This window comes from Oreochromis aureus, linkage group 6 (genome assembly GCF_013358895.1).
Source record: "Oreochromis aureus strain Israel breed Guangdong linkage group 6, ZZ_aureus, whole genome shotgun sequence".
Taxonomy (NCBI): Eukaryota; Metazoa; Chordata; class Actinopteri; order Cichliformes; family Cichlidae; genus Oreochromis; species Oreochromis aureus.
Genome location: NC_052947.1, coordinates 9,731,088 through 9,743,769, shown reverse-complemented (window position 1 = coordinate 9,743,769; position 12,682 = coordinate 9,731,088). Strand labels below are relative to the sequence as shown.

Sequence of the window (12,682 nt, the reverse complement as noted above, 5' to 3'; positions counted from 1 at the left end):
ATAGAATATGGATTTCTGTCTATCAGTGTATGCGGTTTTTCCTGTGCTTCCCCAGGATCAGTGATTGTTCTTGCTAAATTTGGTCCAGCAGTTACAAAGAATTCATTGAGACCATTTGCCACAACATCCATATTGTATTCTTCATGGTCATTACAAATGAAATACTTAGGATAGTTCTTTTGTCCAGCCCCACATTTTATAACACTGTTCAGTATTTCCCGTAATCTTTTAATATTATTTCTATTTATATGTAATTGCTTCATATAGTATTCCTTTTTACTATATCTAAGTATATTAGTTAACCTATTTTTATATCTTTTGTATCTGATTTCTGCATCTGCATCTTTCTTAAGAAATCTCTGTATAGAGCATTTTTCTTTACACGTGCATTTTGCAGACCTTTTGTTATCCATGGACAGTCCATATATTTATGTTTCCTACTATATGGACAGTTGGTATTGTACAATAATGTAAATATTCTAAGGAATTCATTATACGCACTATTAACGTCATGTTCCTGATATACTTCACCCCAGTTCTGTTTCAATAAATCTTTTTTAAATGCATTCATTCTTTCTTCTGCTCTTACTCGTCTGTACTCTTTTTTACTGTCCATTTTATTGATCTTGTAATTCCTATCATAGATTGTAAAAACTGGAAGATGGTCACTTATGTCGTTAATCAGGAGTCCACTTACAGTCTTATTTTCAATGTCATTTGTAAAAATATTGTCTATGAGAGTTGCACAATGTGATGTGATCCTGGTAGGTCTAGTAATTTTAGGGAATAGGTTCATACAGTACATTGTGTTTATAAATTCGTCAGTGGTTTTATGTTTATTTGGGTTTAGCAAATCAATATTGAGATCTCCACAAATGAGAAGTGTTTTGTGAGCTATTTCAATAAATGTCCCAATACTACTACCTGGAGCTCTGTATATACAGCTAATGATTACATTTTTACTTTTTTCTTTACAAATTTCAACTATAATACATTCCAGTACATTATCAATCACCATCGTCATCTTATCCACCATATTAAATTTCAAGGATTTGTCCACATACAAGGCCACTCCTCCTCCTCCAGTACTTTAGCTGTCAGTGGTCTTTCATGCCAAGTAACTAGCATGGCAAAATCAGTAAATCTATGTGGTAGTTTAATTTAGCTTGATCATCTTAATGTTGGCCTCCTCCATTTGCATTAGGATCTTTCATATGAAGAGCTCCAGTAAACAGATATCAAATATGGGTTTCAGTCAGTAATCAAGGTGGTTGTTAAGAAATATTATCATTAATGTTCATGATACGTACCAGAATGAGGTTTTGTATAAAATGTTAGCAGGGCTGAGACTAGCTTCTTTACCACCTGTTAGAAGATGTGGCCTCAAATCCTCCTCAAACACTAATGTGAAGAAAAAAGGTGAAAAGGGAAGGAAATATTATTCTGAATACCAAATGACTGTTTTTCGTAATAGAAACAAACTTATTTTTGAGTTCGGATGTGGTTTGACATTTTGTGTGCATTTTTGCAGATTGTAGTCATTTTCTTGCAAAGAAAGAAAGAGATAAGAGGTTTTGAGTCAGGGGAAGTCCAAAAGTCAGAAGACGGAAGGTGCCTCACACCTCTGTGAAAATGGTGAGAGGGGCTAAAACATCGATATCAGAGAAAAAAAGAAGAAAAGTCATGATTCAAAGTAATTATACTCCACTTAGAAAGTCTGTATTTTGTACAAATTGTCATTACAATAAGTTTAGTTGTGCCCGACTCATCCAGACCTTTATGTCTATAAGATATACTTATATTGGACTAAATGAACAGTTTCATCTGGCCTCATAGATAAATATGGCTGGGCTCTGACATTGTAGTAATGCAGTGCTTTTAATAATTCAGACAATGAACAATAACACAGAAACCAATCCTCCAATCACAGTTCCAGAAATCATCAGTTTCCAAAAGCTTGACAGAAAATGTTTCCCAGTTGATGCTTTGCCGATGTCATTTGGGGGGGTCCTTCCATCGTTTTGTTGCAACAACAAAATTACAAGCTCCTTCTGAAATAAGCCTCAACAGCAGGATGACCATGAGCAACTGAGAAGCAGACTCAGAGATTGTTGGTTCACCACCTCCCGCTGTGTGTTCTGCCTGCCTGCCTGCATTTTTGTATCTTTGGTTTTGTTACTTAAGAGGTCAGCATTAAAGCTGTTTTGACTTCATGTTTGCCTCTTTGAGTCCTGCGTTTGGGTCCTTGTCACCTGCCTTCACACAGCAATCCATGACAGAATTGCTTAAACAGCACTTTGTTTAAGCAAAAACAAAGGGCTGTTGACTGCCGCATTTATTTGTCTGTAAAATTTCAGATCTGTGTCAGAGATTATCCCAAGGTTCCTAGCCTGTGTTTTAAGGAGTTATAAAACTCCCAGGTTATTCTTCAGCTTCTTCAGTTAATAGTTGAGAGCCAAAGAATATGATCTCTGTTTTGGACTGCCTTAACCATAATAAAATGCAGGCCAACCATTTTCCGACATGAATCCATATGAAACAGTGATTTCCAAAATTCAAATCGTAAACCTAATGCATTGCAATGAAAAAGGATGTTATGTTGGCAAATAATGTGACCTAGAGGGGGCATGTACAAAGAAAAAAAGACCCCAAGATAGAACCCTGTGGAACTCCAGCAGTCATAATAGCTGATGTAGAAAAGTATTACTAGTGTTACCTGAAAAAGTCTAAGAGAAAAAGTTTAATTTAAGGCACTTAACATGAATCTGACTATGACTGGCTATATATAAATCACAACACCCAAATTATAATTTATTTGACGTGTTTTAGCCATCTGCTAGAGATTATTGTTACTGCAGTTCAGCATTTATATATCTGTCAGAACAAGTTCTTGTTAAAATCAACTGTTTTAAATTGTGAAATAGATTTTAGCTGAAAATCATTTCCAGACTCTGGCCATATGTTTGAGATAAAGTCCAAATACTATATGTGATTTTATATATAATGCAAATAAGAATCTAAACACACAGAGAACCTAAAACTTCAGCACTGTCCATTTAAACTTAACATGTTTGTACTGATCACGATAACAAGAAAAGTTTGGGTGAACTTTTCTAGGTTAGCTTGCACATGGATAAAAAACACTAAATCTGAACAAACACATTTAGTTTTTCATCCTGTTTTTAATACAGTTTAAATGTCAGTGTGTTTCACATGCAAACGCAGCTACTGCTAATGCATTAATATACATAACACACTGTGTTTTTGTATGTGTTGCTGTGCACACTCAAAAATGCTGCATCCTTGAGGAAATGAGAGTTTGTACTTCAGTCAAAGAAGAAAAAGAATGAATGAAAACAGATAAAACTGAAAGAAAAACCCAGAAGGAGCCAGTTTCCACCGAACTGTATGTTTAAAGATATACTATTAAATACAACCTTATTAATCAGCTGAATAATCGGATTAGAGGAAAGTAAAGACTTAACGTTAAACATTTAGAAAGGAAGATCAACTTTCAGTAGTTCAAATGTTCGTCAGAGGAGTTTTGTGTATTCAAGAGCTCGTCTCGATTTCTGGCAGTGACGTATTACAAAATTAAACCTTCCTTTTTGTTGTTGTTGTTGTTTGTTTTGTTTTGTTTTTTCGGGCGGTTCAGGTGATACGCAAAGATGTCCCATGACGCTCTTTGTCAGTATATAAGAGGGAATCAAATCAGCAGTTGCGAACAGATCAGTCGCAGGTCAACCAGCAGGTAAGTCACTGACCGAAGTCGTTGACTGTTTTCTTAGTCTGTGGAAGTGGAAGCACAGAGGACAAAATGAGGCAGGATGTGAAACATCTTCTGTTTTATCACCTGTTTATAGGACTGCTTATTCTTGTTGCATTTGTTTATATGTATTTCTATATGTGTTTGTGTGTGACTGCATGCATAAAAAAAGAGTGAAGAATCAGACTGACATCTGTATCTTATCAGCCCCACGATGTTTTACTTTATTCATGTATACTTATCTGTGCAGGAGAATCAAGAAGCAGTCAGTACTGAAGTGAGTACAATCCTTCATCTCTTTGAGTGACTAAACTTTGGAAACAAACCATCCCAGCGGTCTCTAAGGAAGAAAACTGACTACTTGAAGTATGGAGAGAAACAAGAAAACCCTTTCCTTGTTTATTCTGCTGCTACTGCTACTGGTCTGCAAAAGTGAGGAGTGTCCCCGCCTTCCAAAGAGTTAGTCGTCTTCTTTCCCCCCCCTCTTGATTTATATCATATAACTAACTTTAAGATCTGTTTTTTGACATTTACTCATTTTCATCCCATCGCTCCTGTTTTAATTCTCACAGATCTCACTTGCTACACTGACTACAATAGAAACATCACATGTTTGTGGAAAAGCAAATACGTGTCTGATGACACTGCATGCACGATAGATGCTCACTATAAATCTCGACGCCTGTAAGGACCTCAGTCACAAAGAGAAATCCTCAACACATAATACTCACATTACATAAATCACACCTGTCATCTTGTGCACCAAAAAGAGATTAATACTGTTTTTCTCAGTTCTTACAGCGCTTCCTGTCACCTAAAGCCTGTTGATGTCTCCAGACCAGCCCTAAAGAAGTGCTCCCTGATCTTTAAAATTGAATACACTGTGAGTGTGTGAAAAAAATCTAATTGTTTTCAAGCCCCAGATATACAATCATATATCCTATATCTCAGTTTGTAGTCTAAGTAGTGATCGATGTTGGATTAATTTTAAAAACTGGTTAGCCAAATTATCAAGCACATATACTGCAGTTAATGAAAGAGAGAGAGGGGTCAGTGAGCAGGGATCTTTAAAAATGTTTTTTTGCCAGAATCATGCTCTTTGACTTTTCCATGTTCTGTATTTGAAGTGAAGTTTAAGGTAATTGTGGCTTTTGTCCTGCTTCTTTTTAATGGCAAGAAAGTGAAATTGCAATGAAATCTGAAAATATAGAAAAAACCTTTTAAGTGAATCTATTAATTCTCGTTTTCTGCTTCTGATATTTTAATTTCTATTTTACTAGACTTTTGCCTGTTGAACAGTTTAAGCTGCACCGCTTTAGTCTTGTACTGAGCGGTGATACATGTACTCATTATCTGTCTTAAAGAAGCTTCATCTCTTCTCTCTTTATGGCTGCTCTGTTTATGCCAACTCTGATGTCTGATTGGCTATTTGTGACTCCAATCTGTGACTTTAAATCAAATTTGAAATTTGACAAACATTTTTTTCCAGTTTCTGCCTTCCCATGAGTTGTCCCTTAATCTGAACTGCAACCAAATGAAGAGTGTAATTACTTCCTTCAAGCCATCCTGTCATAGTGAGTGTAATCTACAGTATAATATATTTGCTCTTTGTGATTTACAATGTGAGCTATTCATGGTGACCTAAAACAACTGTGTGTGTGATCTTGCAGTAAAGGTGAATCCTCCTGCGGAGCCAAAAGTCAACTTCACCTCTGTTTCCTGGTTGTCCCAAGTCCACAAACATGAAAGGATCAGTTCATACAGAAGTGAAGTGCAGTGGAAGAAGCAGGATCAGTCATGGAGTGTAAGTTTAGATTTTGTGACACAATGTGAACAAGTTTAAGTGTAAAGTGATCTTAAAAGTGCACATTTAAATGACAACCCTGTGGCTGTGTGAATCCAAGCAAGATTCATTCTCAACCCCGCGCTGCTTTCTGTGTGTCAGGATCCTGCTGTGCACAAAAAAAGTGGCATTCAATGTGGACAGGAGTGCAAGGCAGAGCTGAATCCAAATTTGCTGATACGAGGCGAGAGGTACGAGGCACGCGTTCGTGTGCGGTCTATTTTTCAGCACCGCATGGGAGCCTGGAGTGACTGGAGCCCCACTGCATCATGGGAGTCACCAGCAGGAAGAATAAAAAAAAGTAACCACGTGGAATTGCTATAAATTTTCACAGCACACATTGCAACCTGTACCCAGATATTTAAAATCACAGATGTACGGGATGTATGTAAAACTTAGGTTTTTGGTAGCACTTAATAATAATGTCACAATGTTAAGAATTATTAATGTTTTAGTAAGGTATTAGCAAGTGTTTAATTCATACTAACAGTGAGTTACTATCAGTGATAGCTGTACATTGTGTAGCAGTAACAGATGTATAAATATATCTGCATTTAAAAATGACATACTGAGGAGGAGTAATTGTGTATATAAAACATGAATTACACACTGTTAGGTTCATTTTTGAGAGAGAGAAGACAAACATGCTCAAAGTGCATTGTTTTAAATTTATTAAGCATTTGAAGGCTCAAGTTAAAAAACGGCTGCCGTGTCTCTTTGCTCACTCAGGAGAGCCAAACGAACAAAGAGCAGCACACCCAAGTAGTCTAGACTTTTATGGCGGGTCACAGAAACAGAATGTCAACATGACTGATGGAATCAGTTGAGGGTGGCCTTTGGTCTGATACTTTCGCACCTTTCTTCTTCTGCACCTCTCTGGATATCAGCCTTATATGGAGATGACCCTTTTGCAGGCAACACTCCCATTACCATGGCAACCACCTGTCGTTCTCCAGTCTGGCCTGTAGAGTTAAAGAAGGGGGTTGTCTTGTAGCTATCACAACCTCCATCCACATTCCTGTGAAGGGTCTTCCCCCTGTTTATGTCTGCCAGCATCAGAGTGAATCCAGACTATTCTACAACACATCGTGTGCAGTAAAGGATCAACAAATGTGTGTTGCTAATCATCAAGTATTAGCCTTAAAGATAAAATTTAATCCCAACAACACTTGTTATTTCCTCAATAATGTTTAAAAGTGTGATATTATTATAAAGTTCTACCAAGTTTTTTAACTGTGACATTATTTTTTCTGCGAGGGGGATTTGTTCTCCACCACAGTATGTTCATAATAAAAGAATCAAAAGATGATAAAAGAATAAACTTTTATAGTCACACAACGCATGTTTCTTGTTAAGTGAAGACAAAACTCTCACCTGCTCTTCTACCAAACCAACCCATCTCATCTGGTTCCGCAACATCAAGAACATTGATATGGACAATCTCACTGCCAGATTGGACAATATACAGATTCCGGACTTCTATTCTACTCCCGATGACTTGTTGTTATATTATAATAATTGTTTACTCAATGTCCTTGATTCTCTGGTTCCTGTAAAAACCCACTCTGCTTCCTTAGCTCGCTCTGCTGCCTGGTTTACCTATGACCTCCGAGCATTGAAGGCCAAAGCTCGGCAGCTAGAGCGTAGATATATAAAATCTGGCTTAACTGTTGATGCAGAAATCTACAAATACCATGTACTTCAGTATAAAGACTCCATCAACAAGGTCAAACAAAGCTTCTACTCAGGTATTATCAGTTCTTATGAGGGTAACACAAGGATTTTGTTTTTGGTTCTCAACAAACTTCTTCAGCCCCCCAACAATTTACACCACACTTCTATTCTTCTGAAACCTGTAACTCTCAGATGCTGTTCTGGACTACAAAAATCAATAACATCCACCAGCAACTCAGTTGAAATGTTGTGTCTACCCCCCCTTCCAGAACCTTTTCTCCATTTTAAGCCGTTTTCCACTTTTCATCTTCCTCATTAACTGACATTTCTGAGTTCATATGTAAATCAAAGCCTGCCACATGTCATCTTGACCCTATGCCTACAGGGCTTGTGAAATCCTGCCTCTCTTCCTTTCTGCTATCATTCACTCTTCACTCACCACCGGTATCGTTCCGTCCTTATTCAAGATTGCTTCAGTCAATGCTATACTGAAAAACCTTCTTTAGATGCTAACAACTTTAACAATCTCCGTCCGTGTCAGTTTTGGCGGCGGTCATAGGTTTCTTTCAATAATATGACGCAAGACTGGAATAAAATATATCCATGGACTGGCACTTTATTAAAGAAGGCACATGTTAACAGCACAAACCCCAACTAAAAACAAAATGGCTTCCTTTTATACTCTACCTTTTCAGGTGAGCATCCGGACTAGCCCAAGTATGGGGTTAACTAATCAAAATGAAAACACAACCCTCCACACAAACAAACATACAATAACATTAGAGCACATAACAAACATATACACATTTCCAACACGTACTATAAACAAACCAATAACATAAGCTTCAACCATTACTATCTAAATTAAAACCCTTCTTAACCATACTCCCTAACCTGACACACTGGTCTGCTTCAGGAGCTCTTAAGTAGGTGATTGAGCTGCTTCCACTCTTTTGCTCCACATCCTGCAAGAATCAACTGTTTTAACTGTGAAATAGATTTTAGCTGAAAATCATTTCCAGACTCTGGCCATATGTTTGAGATAAAGTCCAAATACTATATGTGATTTTATATATAATGCAAATAAGAATCTAAACACATAGAGAACCTAAAACTTCAGCACTGTCCATTTAAACTTAACATGTTTGTACTGATCACGATAAAAAGAAAAGTTTGGGTGAACTTTTCTAGGTTAGCTTGCACATGGATGCAAAACACTAAATCTGAACAAACACATTTAATTGTTCATCCTGTTTTTAATACAGTTTAAATGTCAGTGTGTTTCACATGCAAACGCAGCTACTGCTAATGCATTAATATACATAACACGCTGTGTTTATGTATGTGTTGCTGTGCACACTCAAAAATGCTGCATCCTGGAGGAACTGAGAGTTTGTACTTCAGTCAAAGAAGAAAAAGAATGAATAAAAACAGATAAAACTGAAAGAAAAACCCAGGAGGAGGTGGTTTCCACCGAACTGTATGTTTATAGGTATACTAGTAAATACAACCTTATTAATCAGCTGAATTTTTTCGGGTGGTTCAGGTGATACGCAAAGATGTCCCATGATGCTCTTTGACAGTATATCAGATGGAATCAAATCAGCAGTTGCGAGCAGATCAGTCGCAGGTCAACCAGCAGGTAAGTCACTGACTGAAGTCGTTGACTGTTTTCTTAGTCTGTGTAAGTGGAAGCACAGAGGACAAAATGAGGCAGGATGTGAAACATCTTCTGTTTTATCACCTGTTTATAGGACTGCTTATTCTTGTTGCATTTGTTTATATGTATTTCTATATGTGTTTGTGTTTGACTGCATGCACAAAAAAAGAGTGAAGAATCAGAGTGACATCTGTATCTTATCAGCCACATGATGTTTTACTTTATTCATGTATACTTATCTGTGCAGGAGAATCAAGAAGCAGTCAGTACTGAAGTGAGTACAATCCTTCAACTCTTTGAGTGACTAAACTTTGGAAACAAACCATCCCAGCGGTCTCTAAGGAAGAAAACTGACTACTTGAAGTATGGAGAGAAATAAGAAAACCCTTTCCTTGTTTATTCTGCTGCTACTGCTACTGGTCTGCAAAAATGAGGAGTGTCCCCGCCTTCCAAAGAGTTAGTCGTCTTTTTTTCCCCCCCTCTTGATTTATATCATATATCTAACTTTAAAATCTGTTTTTTGACATTTACTCATTTTCATCCCATCGCTCCTGTTTTAATTCTCACAGATCTCACTTGCTACACTGACTACAATAGAAACATCACATGTTTGTGGAAAAGCAAATACGTGTCTGATGACACTGCATGCACGATAGATGCTCACTATAAATCTCGACGCCTGTAAGGACCTCAGTCACAAAGAGAAATCCTCAACACATAATACTCACATTACATAAATCACACCTGTCATCATGTGCACCAAAAAGAGATTAATACTGTTTTTTTTGTTTTTCTCAGTTCTTACAGCGCTTCCTGTCACCTAAAGCCTGTTGATGTCTCCAGACCAGCCCGGAAGAAGTGCTCCCTGATCTTTAAAATTGAATACACTGTGAGTGTGTGAAAAAAATCTAATTGTTTTCAATCCCCAGATATACAATCATATATCCTATATCTCAGTTTGTAGTCTAAGTAGTGATCGATGTTGGATTAATTTTAAAAACTGGTTAGCCAAATTATCAAGCACATATACCGCAGTTAATGAAAGAGAGAGAGGGGTCAGTGAGCAGGGATCTTTAAAAATAGTTTTTTTGCCAGAATCATGCTCTTTGACTTTTCCATGTTCTGTATTTGAAGTGAAGTTTAAGGTAATTGTGGCTTTTGTCCTGCTTCTTTTTAATGGCAAGAAAGTGAAATTGCAATGAAATCTGAAAATATAGAAAAAACCTTTTAAGTGAATCTATTAATTCTCGTTTTCTGCTTCTGATATTTTAATTTCTATTTTACTAGACTTTTGCCTGTTGAACAGTTTAAGCTGCACCGCTTTAGTCTTGTACTGAGCGGTGATACATGTACTCATGATCTGTCTTAAAGAAGCTTCATCTCTTCTCTCTTTATGGCTGCTCTGTTTATGCCAACTCTGATGTCTGATTGGCTATTTGTGACTCCAATCTGTGACTTTAAATCAAATTTGAAGTTTGACAAACATTTTTTTTCCAGTTTCTGTCTTTCCATGAGTTGTCCCTTAATCTGAACTGCAACCAAATGAAGAGTGGAATTACTTCCTTCAAGCCATCCTGTCGTAGTGAGTGTAATCTACAGTATAATATATTTGCTCTTTGTGATTTACAGTGCGAGCTATTCATGGTGACCTAAAACAACTGTGTGTGTGATCTTGCAGTAAAGGTGAATCCTCCTGCGGAGCCAAAAGTCAACTTCACCTCTGTTTCCTGGTTGTCCCAAGTCCACAAACATGAAAGGATCAGTTCATACAGAAGTGTAGTGCAGTGGAAGAAGCAGGATCAGTCATGGAGTGTAAGTTTAGATTTTGTGACACAATGTGAACAAGTTTAAGTGTAAAGTGATCTTAAAAGTGCACATTTAAATGACAACCCTGTGGCTGTGTGAATCCAAGCAAGATTCATTCTCAGCCCCGCGCTGCTTTCTGTGTGTCAGGATCCTGCTGTGCACAAAAAACGTGGCATTCAATGTGGACAGGAGTGCAAGGCAGAGCTGGAGCCAGATTTGCTGATACAAGGCGAGAGGTACGAGGCACGCGTTCGTGTGCGGTCTATTTTTCAGCACCGCAAGGGAGCCTGGAGTGACTGGAGCCCCACTGCATCATGGGAGTCACTGGTTGGAAGAATAAAAAAAAGTAACCATGTGGAATTGCTATAAATTTTCACAGCACACATTGCAACCTGTACCCAGATATTTAAAATCACAGATGTACGGGATGTATGTAAAACTTAGGTTTTTGGTAGCACTTAATAATAATGTCACAATGTTAAGAATTATTAATGTTTCAGTAAGGTATTAGCAAGTGTTTAATTCATACTAACAGTGAGTTACTATCAGTGATAGCTGTACATGGTGTAGCAATAACAGATGTATAAATATATCTGTATTTAAAAATGACATACTGAGGAGGAGTAATTGTATATAAAACATGAATTACACACTGTTAGGTTCATTTTTGAGAGAGAGAAGACAAACATGCTCAAAGTGCATTGTTTTAAATTTATTAAGCATTTGAAGGCTCAAGTTAAAAAACGGCTGCCGTGTCTCTTTGCTCACTCAGGAGAGCCAAACGAACAAAGAGCAGCACACCCAAGTAGTCTAGACTTTTATGGCGGGTCACAGAAACAGAATGTCAACATGACTGATGGAATCAGTTGAGGGTGGCCTTTGGTCTGATACTTTCGCACCTTTCTTCTTCTGCACCTCTCTGGATATCAGCCTTATATGGAGATGACCCTTTTGCAGGCAACACTCCCATTACCATGGCAACCACCTGTCGTTCTCCAGTCTGGCCTGTAGAGTTAAAGAAGGGGGTTGTCTTGTAGCTATCACAACCTCCATCCACATTCCTGTGAAGGGTCTTCCCCCTGTTTATGTCTGCCAGCATCAGAGTGAATCCAGACTATTCTACAACACATCGTGTGCAGTAAAGGATCAACAAATGTGTGTTGCTAATCATCAAGTATTAGCCTTAAAGTTAAAATTAATCCCAACAACACTTGTTATTTCCTCAATAATGTTTAAAAGTGTGATATTATTATAAAGTTCTACCAAGTTTTTTAACTGTGACATTATTTTTTTTACGAGGGGGATTTGTTCTCCGCCACAGTATGTTCATAATAAAAGAATCAAAAGATGATAAAAGAATAAACTTTTATAGTCACACAACGCATGTTTCTTGTTAAGTGAAGACAAAACTCTCACCTGCTCTTCTACCAAACCAACCCATCTCATCTGGTTCCGCAACATCAAGAACATTGATATGGACAATCTCACTGCCAGATTGGACAATATACAGATTCCGGACTTCTATTCTACTCCCGATGACTTGTTGTTATATTATAATAATTGTTTACTCAGTGTCCTTGATTCTCTGGTTCCTGTAAAAACCCACTCTGCTTCCTTAGCTCGCTCTGCTGCCTGGTTTACCTATGACCTCCGAGCATTGAAGGCCAAAGCTCGGCAGCTAGAGCGTAGATATATAAAATCTGGCTTAACTGTTGATGCAGAAATCTACAAATACCATGTACTTCAGTATAAAGACTCCATCAACAAGGTCAAAAAAAGCTTCTACTCAGATATTATCAGTTCTTATGAGGGTAACACAAGGATTTTGTTTTTGGTTCTCAACAAACTTCTTCAGCCCCCCAACAATATACACCACACTTCTACTCTTCTGAAACCTGTAACTCTCTGATGCTGTTCTGGACTACAAAAATCA

General features: G+C 37.6%; 1 protein-coding gene and 1 long non-coding RNA gene across 2 annotated transcripts; both read left to right on the top strand.

Moving 5' to 3' along the window:
- Positions 1-4,004: 4,004 nt before the first annotated feature.
- On the top strand, positions 4,005-4,600 carry LOC120440560. The gene is made up of 3 exons (XR_005613335.1): positions 4,005-4,225; positions 4,339-4,450; positions 4,559-4,600. It is a non-coding gene; the product is annotated as an uncharacterized LOC120440560 (long non-coding RNA).
- A 4,216-nt stretch (positions 4,601-8,816) lies between these two features.
- LOC120440748 (interleukin-2 receptor subunit beta-like) lies at positions 8,817-11,443 on the top strand. The gene is made up of 7 exons (XM_039613946.1): positions 8,817-8,925; positions 9,191-9,399; positions 9,513-9,624; positions 9,742-9,832; positions 10,441-10,525; positions 10,622-10,755; positions 10,897-11,443. Exons 2-7 carry the CDS (start codon positions 9,309-9,311, stop codon positions 11,116-11,118), a joined length of 735 nt encoding a protein of 244 aa, XP_039469880.1. The 5' UTR covers positions 8,817-8,925; positions 9,191-9,308; the 3' UTR covers positions 11,119-11,443.
- Positions 11,444-12,682: the final 1,239 nt, after the last annotated feature.

Coding starts and splice junctions, on each gene's coding strand:
- LOC120440748 (XM_039613946.1), top strand. CDS start 9,309: ATGGAGAGAAATAAGAAAACCCTTTCCTTGTTTATTCTGCTGCTACTG. Junction 9,400..9,512: donor GTGTCCCCGCCTTCCAAAGA/GTTAGTCGTCTT, acceptor TAATTCTCACAG/ATCTCACTTGCTACACTGAC. Junction 9,625..9,741: donor CACTATAAATCTCGACGCCT/GTAAGGACCTCA, acceptor TGTTTTTCTCAG/TTCTTACAGCGCTTCCTGTC.